At 51.3% G+C, this 19,449-nt stretch overlaps 1 protein-coding gene across 1 annotated transcript in view; it reads left to right on the plus strand.

Annotated features, from left to right (window-relative positions):
• The first annotated feature begins 522 nt into the window (after positions 1–522).
• The window catches only part of LOC146859201 (uncharacterized), a 102,487-nt gene continuing 83,560 nt past the window's right edge, over positions 523–19,449 (plus strand). Inside the window, exon 1 of the mRNA XM_085646945.1 lies at positions 523–1,112. Coding sequence (XP_085503071.1) covers positions 612–1,112 — 501 coding nt within the window. The 5' untranslated portion in view covers positions 523–611. The remainder of the gene's footprint in view (positions 1,113–19,449) is intronic.

The raw sequence follows: 19,449 nt of genomic DNA on the forward strand, positions 1-19,449 counted from the left end.
AAAAATAAAATTACATTAAAAAACAAAGTATTCCCTATTCTAAAAGAAATTCTAAAATGTTAAGTTGTAAGTTACACCTCTATTTTAATGTTGATTTTCGAATTTCTGTAAATCACAAAGTTTCCCAAAAGTACTCCTGGGAAACTTTTCTGAATTCCTGTTTAAATACATATGAGCCATGTCCATTCTGCATACATGCAAATATGAAAAAGGCTTTTTATTCATGCAGTCACTTAGTTTTCTATTTTAAACCCTTTCACCAAATTATAGCTGAGAGAACTGCTCTATCCCTAATATAGAATACAAATCTAACCTGCTATTTGGCTAAAAGTGTTTGGAGCGAAGGGAGCTGGTTTGCAGATTTATATTCCACTCACGGCCGGAAGCAATTTACACTGTTCCTGCCCTCCTGTTGTACCTCATATCACCTATGCCAATCAGTGCCAACTGTGGGCGTGGACAACAATATTTAAGTGCTGACACCTGCGGATATTTTCGTACAGGAAATCAGGCGCACCTCTGCAAAGCCTAAGGCGTGTGAGGACATCTCACTCCACATAACATCTCTAAGGTATCAGGCGTCAGAAGTGGGACACAAAAATCATTTTAAAATGTCTTCTGCTGCGCAGTCAAGCCCCCCTACAACAGGATCAGCAATCAAAGACCTCACAGCATGGGCCCCCCTGAGACTCTTGCTGTGGGGAGTGCTGGGGAGTATTTTTGTGGGACTCCAGGATATGCTACAGCTTGCATTTGCATGCCCATGCCACAGAGACCACAATTTGTGGTTTGGGATTTTGTTTTTCCTGCTTCCCGGAGTTGCCTTCTCCATACTAAATGTGATGACATGGAAGTGGGGGAGGTGGCGCTGGGGGCAAATATCCTGTTCTCAGTTTGCCGGCTTGTCTTCACGTCGATTTTGGTCACAACTGTTCTTCCCCTTGCTCATGTGGGCAACATCTGTTTTCTTGAATGGAGACGTCGTCGCCTGCATGACAACACATCTTTGCTCGGATATAGAAAGCCCAGATCTCATAGTCTGCAAAGTCATAGATGATAACTCCACGAATGCGGAAGAAAGGTGTTACCGTTACTGGTCCTTCGTGTCAAAGGTAGGTGTGTGAACTTCTATTTTAGAAAGTACCTGCTATACCCAGCAGGATTAGAGCAATTCTGACCATCTTTCTACATAAACAAATCAGCATCACTGAAAGAAACTCAACAGTTTGCACCTATGTTCAACCTACCAAAATACCTCCTTGTTAAAAACTGGTAATCCTGGGCAAAAATCACTTTCCTCTTCTTCTAGAAGTTGGTTAATGTACCACCCAGACTCCAGTGTAAGCTTACTTGAAGGCAAAATATTTGATGGTGGAAGTAGCCTTTTGTTGTTGTGTAGATATTGTCAAAATATAAAATAATGTCAGTACGTGTGTTGCAGAAATGTGTATAGTAGACACTTTTGTGTAAATTCACAATAACAGTGCACTAGCATTTTCTGAGAAAAAGAAAATAGGTAACTTTGAAGTCATCTTGTTGACTGTGTCAATCAGGCTACTAGTTTCCTCGAAGGTGTCACTAGCATCCAGAGGGCTGTCAAAAAGTGAGAGAAAGAGAGAGCCAAACACAGAGATAGAAAGACCAAGAGACAAACGTATATTTATATATATTCAACATATGATGTTTATGAGTTACACGTGTTTGTGTGTTGTTTCCATCGCTTAAGTGTACTTTTTAATGTTCAATCTCAGCGTGTATATTTTCTCAGGAAGTTGTGATTCCTACATATGCTTGCACTATGTAGCATGACAGTGTGGATATTTGTACATTAATATCAGACAGGTACACATTGTACATGTACTAATAGGATAATTCTTCATAAACAAGTGTCCAGTGCATTCAAGTGAATGGGTGTATTTTTTTGATAACTTTCAGTCTTCTCCTATCACTATACCTGAGTATTTTTCAGACTGTTGCTGTGTGCGTGTGAATGAAATATTAAAGCCATTACCTGGGAACTCTTAATCACATGCATCGACCTTAGGAGAATGGTCTGTGTGGCACATCCTCTCAAAATGTCATGGGTGGAGAATCCCCACTCAAAACTGGATAAACCTTTTTTGGACTATAATAATTCTGTATCATTTCTAATATTTTGATTAAAGCTAAGGGGCCAAAAAGTATGCCTGAGGCCGCATTGATGCCAGCAAGGTGAGGGGCAGGGTGCCGTAGGGTGCGTAGTAATTTAGTCTGATGCACTAAGATGAAAGAGTTCTGCATATTAATACACTTTTCTTTTTTAATTTTGAAGAGAGTTTACATATTCTTACATGATAAGTACACAATGTCTTTAACAATTAAAGAGTTCCTAAAGACCTAAAGATAATGGTGCCGATTAAGATCCTGGAAAAACCGGGTACGAACCGTCGGGCGGAGGCTTTTTTCCGTCCGACTCGTACCCGGTTGTAAAACTTTACAAACATGCAAGTACGATTCGCACGGAAACACCATTTCCGTACGAGTCGTACAAAACACCGACCGACGAAAAGATACATACAAATGGGATCCGGGCAAAGCGCCTACGTGACGTCGGGACGCTCTCAGGCCGCGTTTCACGAACCAGGAAGTACAATTCGAACCGACAGCGCTCCGGACGGCAATATTTTTACGGCACCCGAAAAGTGCCGCAAAAGCGAAGTATGCCGCGATGCAAGTGGAATTGGGGGCCCGGTACGCGCCGTACCCCCCCCAGCCCCCGTGAGTACGCGCATAACCCCCCGTGTATGTACGGTGCGTACCCCCCCGTGTATGTACACCCCTGTGCGTGTCGAACCCCCCGTGTATGTACGTGTCGAACCCCCCCGCGTATGTACGGTGCGTACCCCCCGCGTATGAACGGTGCGTACCCCCCGTGTATGTACGGTGCGTACCCCCCTGTGTATGTACACCCCTGTACGTGTCGAACCCCCCCGTGTATGTACGGTGCGAAGCGCTGGGGGTACGCACCGTACATACACCGGGGGGTTTGACACGTACAGGGGTGTACATACACAGGGGGGTACGCACCGTACATACACGGGGGGGTTCGACACGTACAGGGGTGTACATACACAGGGGGGTACGCACCGTACATACACGGGGGGGTTCGACACGTACAGGGGTGTACATACACAGGGGGGTACGCACCGTACATACACGGGGGGTTCGACACGTACAGGGGTGTACATACACAGGGGGGTACGCACCGTACATACACGGGGGGTTCGCACCGTACATACACGGGGGTTCGGCCCATACTCACGGGGGCTGGGGGGGGTACGGCGCGTAATCACGGGGGCTGGGGGGGTACGGCGCGTACTCACGGGGGCTGGGGGGGTGGTTCGGCGCGTATGCGGGCACATGTCTCCATGGTTGCAATGGGAGTTCGGTGCGGACGGTGTTTTTTCCATACGGTTGTGACATCGGACGCACGGGATGGATCGTAATTCCGCGGTCGAACTTCACTTTTCACGTTTGTACGGTAAATCGTCCGGGGAGGTGTCGGACACATTTCGACCCGAGGACGTGTGGGGAATAATTCCCAATGCGACTCGTATGGGCTTTTTACCATGCGAATCGTGATTGCCAGTTTGTACGGCACTTGTACGATTCGTACGGTAAAAAGACCGGATACGAGTCAGACGGGCAATTTTTTTACCGGATCGTGATCGGCACCAATATGTGTAGAACACTTTCCCTCTTATTTTATTTAGAAATCTGTTTGTTGAGTTTTAAATGATATACAATGCATCGTGAAGCAGAATAATGCGCAGCTACATTTGACTTATATTGAAATATTCATACTGGCATACAAATAACTATAAGAATGGGTGCATTTCTCGGTCCCTTATCACAATGAAGGCCTCCACGGCAGCAACTTCAACTATTAAGCCGCCATACATCTTAAAGCCTTATCCTGTCAGGGTGATCCTAAGGTAAAACATATTACTGTTGCACCCACTTTCCCCTGGTGTTTCTCCATAAACAGATAACCAATTCTTTTGTCAATAACAAAGACTACACAGTAGGGTAACCATTGCCCCTGCGAACCAACAACGATGACAACAACAGCAGTGCCCGGTACTTGTCTAAGCATTAACTTCCCAACGCCCCCTGGGCCACCTCCTCTCAGGCCCCGCACACCCTGTTCAAGACATTGTACGGACTGTGCTGTGTGTGTTCCTATGCCTCGCCGCTCCGACTAAAGCTACGTTGTCTTGCGCCATGGCACGCTGCCGGACAGGTCAGCTCCCCACCGCCCAGGACGGCTCCCTCAGCGTGTCCCTCACCAACCTCCGTGGTAGTCGCTCCCGACCGCAGCATGGACTGCAACAACGCCTCCCACTGGGCCGCTATGGGTGCCATCCTAAGTCCCAACGTTTCCTCCCTCCAGAGAGCCACTCCCTCCACCTTCGCCCATACCAGGAAGGAGCCGCGCCATGCCCTTGTGTGTGGAGGGGTATTCGCCTTCCAGCATTTAGTAAGAAGCCGCTTCGCCACCACCATCCCCAGGTCTATGAATCTAGAGGTGACTTTTACGGAATGTGTTCTGTGGAAAAGGTGTAGTAAATAGGCTGACCACACAAATGGAATGGCACGGCCTGTGCACTCGTGGAGTGCCTCCCGTATTGTCTGCCAGTAGGCGCTCAACACAGAGCAGCTCCACAACACATGGATCAGGTCAGCATCCGGTTCCGCACAGCGGGGGCAGCATGCATCCTTGCGATGAAAGTACCTGTTAATAGAAGCGGGCGTGAGGTATGCTCTGTGTAAGATGAAGAACTGTATTTGGCGAAAGCGCATGTTCCTGGGAACTCTCCTCGGGCCCTGCAGTACCCCGTCCCATTCTTTGTCAGTCATGGGACGACCCAGATCCACCTCCCACTTACCACGTAATGGCGCCAAACTCACCGCCGTATGCGTGCGCAGAGACGCCGCAAACCATTTAACCAGGTGTCTCCCCGCCCCATAACATGTAGGTATTGTACCATTTAATGTTGTTCTGGCTCCTCACTTAGGTCTCCCCAATGGTCCGCCAGCGTCGCCACCAGAGCCCGGTGGCGGAAAAAATGGCCAGAAGCCAGTCCCGTCTCCTCCGCCAGGGCGGTAAATGAAAGAAGGGTCCCATCTCGGTAGAGGTCCCCTAAGGTGTGGATGTCGGCCGCGTGCCAGCCCTCCAACTCCAATGCACTAAGCACCCCCTGCCCACTAGGGGAGCCCTCGAGTGGTATAGACGGGGCATAAGGGATCCTACATCGGGTGAGACGGAGACACCGACGATAGCATTTATAGGCCGCCACTAGTAACAACGGTGCAGGCCTCGCCACCCCCGCAGCCGGTTGAAAGAGCCCGAGGAGGTCGGCCAATGAAAGGGGGGGGTCACTGCAGTCGCGGTGTCTTTGCGGCCTCTGTCTGCCAGCCAGCGAGCTATCCACTGAAGCTGCGCCGCTAGGTAGTAGTGTTCAAAACACGGCATTGCGAGTCCCCCCTGGCCCGCGGGGAGGCACAGTTTGGACAATGCGACCCTGTGTCACGCGGCACCCCACAGGAAGTCCCGAAGGGACCGTGTCAATCACGTGTAAAAAGACGTCGGGACATAAACAGGCAGGTTGACGAAATAGTACAGGAGACGGGGCAAGACCACCATCTTAACCAATGCTATTCGGCCGGTGACCGAGAGAGGGAGTGTACTCCAGAACTTCATCTGAGCCCGGACTGCAGATACAGCTCTTCCCAGGTTGCCCTCCAGAAGATCCGCCGGCTGGCGGTAGATCTGGATACCCAGATAGCGAAAGGTGTCCGGCCGCCACTGCACCTGGACACCCCCAAGGCGATAGTTGGGATCCCGGGTGTCAGCCCCGAACGCATAGAGACAGGACTTAGCAGCATTCACCCGAAGTCCCGAGAGGGCCTCGAACTCCAGCAGGATGCGCTCCAGAGCGACAGGGACGCGAGACACGTCCCTGACAAAGACCAACAGGTCATCCGCATAGAGGGACACTTGGTGTGTCGCGTCGCCCAGCGGAATGCCGTCATCCAGCCCCCCACGAAGTGCAGCCGCCAGCGGCTCCATCGCGAGCGCGAACGGGAGAGGAGAAAGCAGACACCCCTGCCTGGTGCCACGGCCAACAGGGATGGCGTCCGATATGTATGGCCCAGTTCTCACTCTCACTGTGGGATCCTTGTATAGAAGGGCTGCAAGCTGAAGGAAGCCGAGGCCCAACCCGAAGTGTGACAAAGCCGCCACCAAGAATCCCCACTCCAGACAGTCAAAGGCCTTTTCAAGGTCTAAAACCAGGCAGCCCGCCCTGGGCCACTGCTGGACACTGTCTGTCGCTACACGGAAAAACCGCCGCAGGTTAAGCGAAGTGCTACGCTTAGGTACAAAGCTGTTTTGGTCTGCCTGCACCAGCGCCAGTACCACCGGCGCTAGGCGCTCCGCTAACACCTTCGCCAGGATTTTATAGTCCGTGTTAAGTAGGGCGAGGGGGCGGTAAGACCCCAGTTGAGTGGGATCCCGCCCGGGCTTGAGCAGGGAAACCAGATAGGCCTCTCGCATTGACCTGGGCAGGGCACATTCCTCAAGAGCGGTCAGATAAAGAGTGTGAAGTTTGGGGATCAGCGTTTCCCTGTAAGTTTTGTAATACTCCGCCGGCAGCCCGTCGGGACCCGGCGCCTTCCCAGCGGCCAGAGAGGTAACCGCATCCCTGATCTTGTCCGCAGTGAGGGGGCTCTCAAGTGACTCCTGGTGCATATCCGGAACCGTGGGCAGGCCAGCAGCCTCCAAAAACCGGTCTAGGTCGTGTGCCTGCCGGCACCGCGTCGACCAATACGGAGATGCATAATGCGCCGTCATCGCCTGGTGGATCTCCCACTGCGTGTACACTAACGATCCTGCAGACCCACGTATAGCGCAGATCGGGGAGTGAGCAGTCTCCCGTCGGAGCAGCCAGGCCAGCAGTCTTCCCGCCCTATCTGATGTGGCATGAACTCGGGCCGAATGTGCCGCATAGTTGTGGCAACGCAGGCGTTCCAACAGTTCGGCGTGGCGCGCCCGAAGTCTTAGCAGTTGGTCTGAGTCCCGACCACCGCCCTCCCCGAGCCACTCGCACGAAATTAGGAGAGATTCTAAGGCAGCAAGTGACATCATGAGTTGCTTGCGGATGTTCCACGTCGCGCCAAAGCAATGTCCCCTGATGCAGGCCTTGTGGGTGTCCCACTCTATCAGTTCGCTGCTCGTGGTGCCCTCGTTGAGGTAAAAAAACTGCTCTATCGCGGTGCTTAAAGAGGCGCGGAATTCCATATCTTCCAGAGCCACCGACTGGAGGCGCCACGTAGGAACCGGGGGACGGTCAGGGCTCCACCGAAGACACAACCTGAGGGGGTTGGGATCTGAGTGCATCCGACCAAGATATTCAGCCTGATCTAACAGGGGAAGTAATGGATAGGAGCTCAGCACCCTATCAAGACGCACATGGAGGTCGTGTACTGCTGAATAATATGAGTAGACGCGGTCTTCGGGGTGTAAATTGTGCCACACATCAAGTAGAGCCAGCGCGACATCCAGTCTGTCAACGCCTGCACGTTCGAGCCTACCTGTGTACCACGGAGGTGCGGGAAAGACCGATGTAGGTGCACGTCAAGGACCAAGTTGAAATCCCCGCCTAGTAGCCAAGGGAGACCCACGTACGGCGACAACACCGTAGACAAACAGGCAAGGAATGATGGTTGCTCAACATTCGGGGCGTACAGTGAACCTAGCAATACACGTTGCCCATTAAGTCGCCCGTGCACTAATGTGTATCTCCCGGCCAAATCGACCAGCAACTCCATACACGTGAACGGGATGCCTGCCCGCACCCAAACCAATGTACCCCTGGCTCGCGCTGAGTAAGTGGTGCCGAACACCTGTCCCCTCCAGCGGGCGTACAACAGATCTATTTCTACCTGAGTCATGTGAGTCTCCTGAAGGAGAGCTATGGCCGCCTTGTGTCTCTGCAGATAAGCGAAAACGGAGTATCTACGCGCTGGCGTGTGCATGCCTCGGACATTCCATGTGATTATATTGGTGGTGGCCATTTGGAACAATCGTATGGTGGATAGGTGGCGGGGCCGGGGTAAACCCAGCCAGCGTGGGGCACAGGATCCCTATAAGTCAATCGGAGCGCTGCATTAAAAAACAACAACAAAACAAAGAAACCCTCACGTGAGGCCAAGCACGCAAACTTAACAACAAGGCCGATATAACCGTCAGGGCAAACCCCGGTGCGAGCATTCGTCCAAACTGCAAGCTAACGCCTATGATGAATAACTAAGCCAAGGAAATGGCTAACAGGGTTTTGTACGTGGCTTTGGCTGCCGCAAGCTGCTCCTCCGCTGTGGTGCCTTCACGTGCGCATTGCGGATGTCTCCCGTGACCGGGCACGGGCTGGCATCGGCGGGGGGCTTAACCTCTACTACCTGCGCCTCCAGCTGCAGATACTACTTGGTGTGCCATCCCTCCCTCCCGGGGGGCCCCTCCCTCGGGACTCGCAACCCCCCTCCCCCGCACAGCTGCCAGTCAGACACCTCCCCATCCTCACACAGCGCCTCTCACTTTACACATTAGGTCTCTAAACATCGATCACCGGATCACGTCGTCTGTCTCTCAAAGACGTGCATGGCAGTGGGTACCATCTCAACAACGTTCTCAGTTCACATGATCTGTTCAGAGGCCTGGGGGGTCACCAGTGGCATCAACTGGTCTTCAGAGAGCGTGGTGGATGGAGAAGACGAGCCGCTGGTCTCAGGATCGCTATGCCTGTGAGCGTCCGCCTCTCCCCGACCATCAGGAGATCCGAGTGTTGCCACCACCGCCAGTGCCTCCTGGCGCTCCAGACGTATCCGCTCCGGGCTAGGAGCCACCCCCAGGCCCATTCCCACATCTCTACGGGACCCTCTCCCCCTCTTTCGCCGGGGCCTCTTCCCTCGGTGATTGCCAGCCTCCAAATCCGGCGGTCTCTGCCCATCACTGCGCCCGGTCTCCTCCAGCCAGTCCCAAACCTCTGATGGGGCATCGAAGAAGCGGGTCCCCTCCTTTGTGACCACTCTGAGGCGTGACAGAAACAGCAGGGAGTATGAGATCTCCAGGTCCCGTAGGCGGCGCTTCACCGCCAGGTAGTTGCTACGACACTTTTGAACCCCTGCCGTGTAGTCCGGGAAGAACAGCACCTGTCCACTTCCTACGTGAATTGCGCCCATCTTCCTGGTTTCACGGAGCACCACATCTCTGTCCCGATAGTTAAGGAGTTTAAACAAGAAGGGACGGGTCGGGCCCCCGGCCTGGGCCGATGCGCTGGGACCCTGTGGGCCCGCTCCACCACAAACTGTGGAGAAAGCAGCTCTGGGCCAAGTAGGTTTCGAAGCCATCCCTCGATGTATTGCTCCGGCTGTCGTCCCTCTTTGCCTTCTGGCAGACCCACCACACTGATATTACTGCGCCGGGAGCGCCCTTCAGCATCCTCAGCCCGATCCTCCAGCGTGTGGACGCGGTCTATTAAGTCCTGCAGGGTGGCAGTGTGGTTGTTCACAACTGGCTGGATGTCTTGGAGGGTCTGGCGCTGCTGAGTCTGAGGCTCAACGCACTCTTCGCGGTTCTCCGCCATGTGGCCCGAGCCCGTAGTCAGCGTCCGGCTTTCCTTTGGCGTGTTCGTAGCCGGCCCATGACCAACTGTTGAGCTGTAGGCATCTGGCGGGACCGTGTCGCCAGGTGGGCTGTCCGGGTTCAACTCCGCGATTTACCACCACAGAAGGGGCCCGACGCCGCAGGCTTCCTGCACCGCCGCGAGAGTGCGGAGCAGAGAGGGAAAGCCAAAGCCCTCCCTGCGAAGTCTGCTGTCACACTCCGGGAGACGCCAGCTCCCCGCTACTTGCTGACGCCACAGGACCACATCAGCTGTCGCATGCCACTCTTCCGCTATGCCCGGATCTCTTTTTGGCCTCCCCTCTGCCGCCTAGGCATCGGTATCTGCACTCCTCAGTGGCTGCTCCTGTGTTCACGCCCTCTTCTAGGCACCACTGTGACGCTGCCGTCGCTGTATCGGCGTCGACACACCCCAAACAGCTTCCCGGCACCAGCTATGCCAAGGCCTCACGCGAAATGGCCGCCGTCTCCACGTCACATGGCGCCTAACCGCATGTAGGGGGGGGTTTTGCGGCGCCACCACCACTTCTCTGCACCAGTGGTGAGCGATCGAGATCCAGGCGCTTCCCCGCATCACTGCCGACCAGGCACCCTCACCTCCGTCACTGTTCCTTGCCTTGTCCAGCTCCAGTGCAGCTACCGACCACCCATCAGGCCTCCGGGCCTCTGACCCCGGCATCGAAAATACCATGTCACTGCACAGTCCGCCCCCGCAAGAGCCATCCCCGTCTTCAGCGCCAGGTCTCCCACTCTGCAACTGCACGTGGGGGGGAAATCCACTTCAGTGCTTCAGCCACCTCACCACCTCTTTACTGTCCCGCGTGGTCCCCCAGAGGGCTTCGCTTCTCGGCACTCTGCCCTGTCACTCACCAAGTCACTCCTGGCACCCAGACCGGACCTCGGCAACGCCTCGAGGGTCCACAAGAGGGTCCACGTCATAAGGCCGTCCGCCCCGCAATGCCTCCAGCAGGCCACTATCACCACCGCTCCTCTGCCGTTGGCCGGGCTGTTCTTCGGGGGACTCACAACACCTGCACAGCCCCAGCCGCGCGTCTCATAGCAAGCCCCACTTCCGCCGCTATCTCCGGTCCAGGGCACCACACGTCCATGTGTCAGCGGTGCCCCGCCTCCTCCCGTACCGACGCTGCAGTCACTGCGGCCCGGGCTCTCGTGGCGAGCCGCGGGTTAAATTTACTGGAGCGGCCAGCCGCGGTACACGCCCACCGCGCTTCGTCTGCCGGCCGCGAACTCCATGCAGTGACGCCGGGGCTCTGCGGCAGTCGCGCCCGCCAGCGCTCGCACCGTGACGTCGGGGGGGCCTTAACTTCACCCCCGCCAGTGCCCAGAGTACGCGAGGAGCCCAGCCGGGAGAAAATGCCAGGATAACGGCACCGATCGGCTGGAGCTTTACTCGCTTGCGGCCATCTTGTCAGCGCGCTTAGCCACGCCCCTAGAACACTTTCCCTCTTGACCATTACTTTAGTTAAGGTGTTTAATATCTTTACAAAATATTAGTAATACAGAACATATCTAGTAGTGAGTTTGTGTCAGAGTAAAATAGAGGAATTGAATATAGGAAATAAGTGAGATAAAAAGGTTTTTTGTAGAAGACAAAACAAAAACAAAATGCTACTCCATGCAGAGAAGGCAGATGAGGGGTGGTTTGTGAGGCCAACCTCTTGACTGTTATGGAAGCATTTTCCAAGCTCATGTGAGAACAATGTTCGGGGTTGGGAGATATTCTAGGTTCAGATCAAATACTAACAGTCAATGTTATGGACCATTTGATAGAAATGGGATGTCTCACATTGAGCAGTATCAATGCTTATGTGAGAGTTATATATGGTGCACTGGAGAGAAATAACGCCTTATTAGGTCTCGCCTAGCGACGCAGTGCATGCGCGCTGCTCGCCTTGGCGAGACCTATTGTTGTCGGTTTCTTGGCCGAAGGGAGACAGGACATGTGCGCCCCTGGACAGGCGATGTGCACGTGCACGGCTCGCATCGTTTGAGCACAACCCTCCTGCCCTCTGCTTTCATTTATTTTTTAACATGCCAATTCTTAGTAAAGTACGTTTATTACCGCACCTTGCTCCACATTGCCGTTGCACGTGTTTATTTACTTATTAACATGCCGGTTCTTAGTGAAGTACGTTTATTGCTGTTATTTGAGGAGCCTTGGACAAACCCTTCCTTCCCTTTTATGAAATGTTTCCAAACAGAATGCTCTTTTTCCTGAGGCTCCCCAAAGTGAAAACTGAATGACTCGTAGAAACAACGCGTTAATTTTCACCGTTAATGCAAATAGCCCAGTCTAGCACTGGTGTGCAGGGTACAGGCCCTCTATAAATAACTTTAAAATAAGGATGTGGAGTAACGAGACCTGCCAACTTTGAAACTCAGGAACCGGGTTCCAGTCTCAGCGACGGATCAACAGCCTGTGTTTCTGAGCAAATTACTAAATCTCCCCGTGCCTTCCAAAAATGAATAGGATCTTATGTAACGCAACTGGTGCTCGTGTAAAGGCAACTCCGATACCTTAGGGTCAAGTTTGCACTATATAGAACTGCAACAAAACACTTTTAACTAAGAAGGAACATATCTCCCCTTAACCCCCTGCCGGATTTGGGACTGGCTAACCAGGTTAGACCTATTTTCGGCCCCAATCCGATCCTGCCCAGTACGCACCTATACAGGGACTACTCCTCCCATACCTCCATTTAAGATACCTAGATATCCTTCTGCTTTCACCAGGCTCTGTCAGGGTCGGCTCACAGTGCAAGCACTGCGCTGTGTACATGGCTGCAACATTCCCCCTCCCAAAACCCCCCTTACATCTTCAGATTGCCCAGGTCACTGAAGGAAATGTGGAAACACCCAAATACGTCTTATAGTAATATATTGTTGTGGGAACATCAACTTACGAATGTAAACACGTACCAGTGATTTACTGTTATTCTTGCTCTGCGTCACAAGAAGTAGTACAGAAGGCTCAGATTTGCTACTTCCAGACTGCATCAGGACGTTTCCAGGATTCCTGTATTACACCATTGCGCAGACGGGTCACCTTCCTTAAGCGTCAAAGCCTTATTTTAAATTTCAGTACTTCTCAGAGGAGTGTCCCACATCATGTGTGTATCCAGCATACAGGAACACGGTGCTTGCCTGTAGTTTCTACGGGAAAGAGAAGCTGTCCCCAGAACATAGCAACCATTTTAACGAGGCAGAACTGTCAGAACCAGTCCCATTTTTATTTTTTTCACTTTTATATAGCGCAAACTGTACCCAAAGGTATTGGAGCGCTTTACATGGGCATCAGTGTGCCCAGAATCAAAGGATGTTGAGCCGACACCAAGACTCGAAACGGGTTCTCTGAAGGAGAGCCTGGCACGTGCACAAGCTGTGGAGCTAGAGTACTGTGGCACAGTCCAGTAGTGCATGTACCCCCTGGTGCCCCCTCTCCCCCTTTACATGCACACATGCTGTGGGATCCTGTGTGGCACTCTCCTTGGATACACGTACACAGACTACCACCATAAACCCATAAAACCAAGAGCTTTAAGTGGGCCTGGTCCAGCTTCGAAACGGGTCCCAATGGGGCTTGGATTACCCTGGCCTCAAAATAACAGACGGTGGGCAGGCCTAGCTAAGTTGACTCACGCTACGCGAGTCACACGTAACACCTCTGCCCTATTCATCTCCCTTACAAATCCAGCAAATAAACTTTAACCCAAAGAGGAGCCCAGGATGTTATTTTAATAGCATTCATCCCGGCCTGCCATGCCTCCTTTCTCTGCTCGATAGGAGCAACGTGGCTAGGGTCACTTAGGAACCTTCTGCGGCTCCCCAGCTTTATATCCTATGGAGTGGATCCGGCCTTTCCTCCTGGATGTGGGGTTGTTGGGAAAACGCAATCATCCCTGGACAAGCAATACGTATGAATAAGGTGAGTAATAGGTGGCACTAGGTCGGACACTGGCCTAGTTTTAAATAATGATTTAAAGACTGTGCCTTTTCTGCTTTTGTCACACCTTTTCCTCCTTCTACCGCTTGATATTGCTGGATCACTTTTTGAGCTGCAGGGGCAGGATTGTAAGATGGATGCATATATCTATGTTGGTGCTGGGGGCAACCACCTCTGGGGTTAAACAAGTAAGTAAACAAACATGGTAGCTGTTTAGCCTCCATGCTGAAGCGAGAGCCATGCTAAGGTGACTTTTAAACTGCACCAAATTTACATTAAAGAAAACAAGTTTTGAAATGCATGAGCAAGGATTCCTTAAGTTTCAATTATGTTGTGTATTAATTTATGTGGTATGGTGGAGGACAGATGCGTCCGTGGGCATCCATTGTTAACAGGTCGTATTCCTTGCCACTGCCGTTGCTCAAAGGAGGGCAGCTAAGCTTGTAATGTGACATGCGCCCCAACTCACGCTCAACAGTAAAATGAAGGCTTACCTTCAAAACACACAGCACACTAGCGCATGCATGCTATTTAAGTACTTACACAAGATGTTAAGGAAATACCAGGGTTTAAAGCAATACATAGCTTGGCAAGCTTCCCCTGGGACCCCCTTTTGCCCTCTGTGTCCTTAGGGACAATGATTACTCAGTGCAGTGTGCCACAAACATCATGTTTGAATTTAATAAACTCTCTTAGAGACTATTAAAACAAACACAAGAGATATTTATATACAGCACACAGGCTTGTCACACCTCTTTTAGAGACCTCCAGTTTTTTCATCCCACTTAAAGCCCTGGCCCTCCCAATTGCATGCACATAAGTTTGTGGGATACAAGTTCGGTAGCACCCTCCTTTGGTTTATGTACGCAGACTGGCATCGAAACCCTCTGGCACCCTCCTCCTTGCTGCAAAGTCAGGAATTCTTGGCACCTTTCACGTGTACATATACATAGTCTCCCAACACTAGCGTCCCTCTGCGTGCCCACCCTTGTTTGCATGCACACAGGATGTGGGGATCTGGCACATGGGTACATGCGCAGAGACAGACAGCAGAACCCCCTTCCTACTCTTCCCATGCTTACACACACACTGTAAAATCGTTTCTTAGTGGTACATTTTATGTGCACATATACAGTGGGCCACCCTACTGGAGTAAGTGTACACAGACTTGCAGCAGAGCCCCGTGGCTTTCCTCCTCCCCCACATGCACACAGGTTTGCAAGCACACAGGGTCTGGGCTCGGGGACTGGGGCACCCTACCAGGGCATATGTACACAAACTTTCAGCACAGCCCCGTGGCACCCCTTTCACATTTGCATGCACACAGGGTGAAGGATCAGGGACATGGGACACCCTACCAGGGCACATGTACACAGACTTGCACCAGAGCCCCGTGGCACCCCATTCCCATTACACATGCCCATAGGGTGTGGGATCAGGGGGGTGTCCGTATCACTTGCATATACGGATAACTATGCTCCATAGTAATAGTTGAAGCTTTTTGTACACCCTAGAGAGAAGGCCCTACTCACATGTTGCTACCAACGTAGCATATAGCGATGGATGGCCCATGTGGCTAGTAATTACTCCCTGGTTGCAGACTCTCGGGTGGGATTTGCAGGTCATGGTCATTATACAATTGTGTGACTTTTTAAAAATGTTTACGTAACCTGGTTGTGGTATTTTCAAATCATGAATTGTTACTTTTTTTTAGTAATCAGCGCTTTGTGCGCATGCTCTGTTTGCTGTTTGTCGCGTCAGTCTCTTGTTTAACCTGCATCTCTGGATTATTGTCAGTGGTTAGAGTGGAAACCCAGACCTCTTCCACATCTTGTTTGGTTCTGGAATTTCCTGTCATTCACAAATTAACATCCCCCATCCCTGTAGCTCCCACCGTACACACACATCCCTCACACACGTCTATGTGCTTGCCACATATATGCTGCAAAAAGCACTCAAAAGTAGTTTGTGATGATAAACTGTTATCAGTTTATCATCACAAGGATAAACACCTCAGCAGCAACACCAACTCAGTACCACCTGCGCACCAGCTCAGCACTACCCCCTCAACATTACTCAGCAACACCACAACATCACTCAGCACCACCTCAGCATCACTTAGCATCACTAAGAACCCCTTAAGTATCACTCAAAATCACCTGAGCATCAACAGAGCACCACCTCCGCATCACTCAGCCCCACCTGAGCATCAGTACAGCACCACCTCCTCATCGGTGCACCGACACTAGAGCAGCACCAACTCAGCATCGGCACAGCACCAACTCAACATCACTCACCATCACCTAAGCACTAGCACAGCACCACCTGAGCACCACCAAAGCATCACTCAGCACCACCTCAGCATCACTCACCACCACCTCAGTATCACTCAGCACCACCTAAGCATCACCTTTATCTTGAGTTCATGCACCACTTCAGCACCACCACAGCATCACTTAGCATCACTAAAAACACCTTCAGTATCACTCAGAATCACCTGAGCATCAGCACAGCACCACCTCAGCATCACTCACCCCCACCTGAGCATCAGCACAGCACCACCTCCTCATCAGTGCGAAAACACTAGTGCAGCACCAACTCAGCATCAGCACAGCACCAACTCAACATCACTCACCACCACCTAAGCACCAGCACAGCATCACCTGAGCACCACCTCAGCATCACTCAGCACCACCCCAGCATCACTCTGTGCAGCTCTCGCCCCTTTCTGTTCACCTTGTCATATAATTCCACTACACAAATACGCTACACACCACACAATTCCACCCCACACAATTCCACAACTAACAAGTTCAATTCAACCATTCCAAACCATATACATTCACTCCACTCCAAACCAAAAAACATACATAAAAACATTGTCATTTACAATGCCAATAGCTCTAACTCTCACAAATGCGAGACCTATTGCATTGCAAATGCTTGTTTTTTCTAAAATGTTTACTTATGTGGGCAGTTTCACTAACATACTGGGTTCATTCAAGATTGCATTTGGAACTTTTTTATGATGAATACATGGTCACCATAAGCTCGTATGCTTTGAAAGTTTGAAGTTTGCCTAAATTAACAGTGAACTCTCAACTTCCTGCTAGAAAGGGGCCTTACAAAGAAGACAATTACATAGACAGAATTTGACCATTTTCCTTTACAAAACAGTCAATGGAAAATGCCTTTTTTCAGATACCTTAGCAACGTTCACCTACGTAAGCAACGGCCTCACTACATGCCATCATGCTACAACAGCTGGGCCAGAAGTATTTCAAAAGTTGACAACAGGTGACCATGTTTCACAGATGTTCGTGCATCATTTACTGTCACTTCTCTAAAACACAGCCTCCTGTTTTATAATTTGTCCAGGACGTTTGCTTTTTCCAGGAAACAAAATGAATAAAGAGCCGACGGGTGCCATTTTCTTCTTTGTAATGTGAAGACGGTGGGTCACTCAAAGCGCTCCTGCGGTTCTCTGTATGTAGCGTGCAGCTGTCACCAGTGACACCAGTGTTGCACATCCCAAACTGTGCTAAACAGATGCAATAATGATGTCAATGGGTAGAATGATTCATCGTTAGGGTTGTCTGCACACTGTTCAGAGGCAGGGTAAAATTGCACCATTTAATTGAAAGATGAATTAGGAACTCCCTCTGTTGCAGTATGCTGGCACTCTGCTAACGCAGCGTCCATGAACAGACTCCAGTTTAATGTTTACCCACGCCTAGGCCCGCAGGGAAAAATGCCAACTTTATTAATTTGAACTTTTGACTTTCCAAGTGCCAGGTCACCGAGTGACTCTCCCTGCTGACATTGTGTGTGACCTGCAGGCTAATGTTCGAATCCTGGCAGGTAGAACCTGCGGCCATTTTGGACAACCCGGCACTCTGATGCTTCACTTATTTTTTAAAATACAGTGAGCGGCAATTGAGTCGGCGTAAGGTGCGAGGGGGCAGATTTATGTTGCACTTGCGCCTCATTTACGCCGCCGTTGCGTCACTTTTGTGACGCAGCAGCGGCGCAAATCCTGCCCCATGGTGCAGGGTATTTACAAACGTGACGCATCTCCTAGATGCGTCACGTTGTAAAGCCCTGCGCCACATGTAGGCGTTCCAGGGCAGGTGGGGGCGTTCCGGCGCAGGAACGCCTCCTAAAAGATTTCACTCAGTCACTTTTAGGCCCATGCTGCGTCAAAACCCTGCGCCTGCTTGAAGCAGGCGTAAGGATTGACGCAGCATTGTACAGATAGGGCCCCCCAGATCATTGCTGGAGCTGCGTCGCGCTTGCGACGCAACTCCAGCAATGCGCCACTTTTCGGCACAGATGCGTCACGCATCTGTGCCGTTTTTGCCCCATGGTGCGCCGCATTATAAATGCAGCGCATCCATGGTGGCGCAGCTGTGGCGCATAATAACTGGCGCATCCCTGCTGATATGCAGGGATGCGCCAGTCGTCATAAATCTGCCCCGAGGTGTTTAGGAGACCAGGTAGTTCTTCTCCGGGGAAGCGTAAACACCAACCACTTAAGAGTCCCACAGTTTGATCAAGAGTATGACGACCTGACAAGACAGACGGCTCACACATAGGTAAGCACGAGGACGCAGAACGCTTCCATCTGTACCAGTTGTGAGGAGCTGTGAACCAGATGGCCAGAAAGAATAAAGAGAAAAATTGCAGGGATCGGGAAATAAAATTGACAAGCACAACCATCCACTGCAAACTAATGTAGGGTCGGTTCAGCTGGGAGCAGAGGTAACGAAGAGTTTACATAAAAGCCCCAAACCAAAAGATGATAAACACACGAGGTAGTGAAAGCCGCCAAGACCCTTAGTGTGTCAGACCCCTCAGTATAAAGAGGAGCGCAGCAAATCCTCAACCGGGCAGCACCCTTAATCTACCCAAGATCCAGTAGCCAACGGAGGAGAATAGAGCTCAAAAACTAACGCTGAGGATCAACACTGTCAGCCACCCTGCATTAGCACGAAAGAGGGGCGTAGGTGACAGAGACGGCGTGCAAGGAGCAACCACAAGACTGGGGCCCTGAAGGGACATTAAGGGCAGATAAATTCTCTCCCAACAGGTGAAACGACTAAAGTTGTCCTCCTCCTGTCTCTTAGTTTGGGGGGTAAGTCTGTCTGAGTTTGAAGTGAGGTGCACTCCCTGCCCCATTTCTTCACAGCTGCGCAGCACTTAGTGCCAGCTGCAACGTTTAGATTTGCGCAAGCACGCACCCTGGTCTTTCGCTGCATTGGCAGCAGCCCAGACATTCTGGACACAGGGCATTCAAACCTCTTTGAGATGGCCAGTTGACCAGGGGGACCGGGAGATCTGTAGGGCGCCAGGCCCTAATGTGTATTTGTGGTGCTAGGAAATGTATTTCATGTAATATGATTCTCAGACCCTGCTCTGGCTACCTCTAACTGTGTTTTTCTTTATGATTTGGAGGTTGTCTTGCATACTTTGGTTTATGCTAGTCAGATTATGTTCCACCCTGGGCTTTTTGCCCCTAATGTTGGAGATACTTAGGAGGTATGTGTCTAATATTAGACTGCTGTTATCTTGAGTGTAGATTGCGTTTGGCACCTATTGTGATATTATGCATAATGTGATTTATGTCACAGGATGATGCTAAGTACAGCGATTTTCCTCCTACACCACTCCATCTACAGCCCTATCTTGTTGAATCAGTCCTGTTCTGATGTAACAACCTGTTCCTAATCGCCTCACCTTCCTGACTCCACAATAGCTCAGATCC

Source organism: Triturus cristatus, chromosome 3_2 (genome assembly GCF_964204655.1).
Source record: "Triturus cristatus chromosome 3_2, aTriCri1.1, whole genome shotgun sequence".
NCBI lineage: Eukaryota > Metazoa > Chordata > Amphibia > Caudata > Salamandridae > Triturus > Triturus cristatus.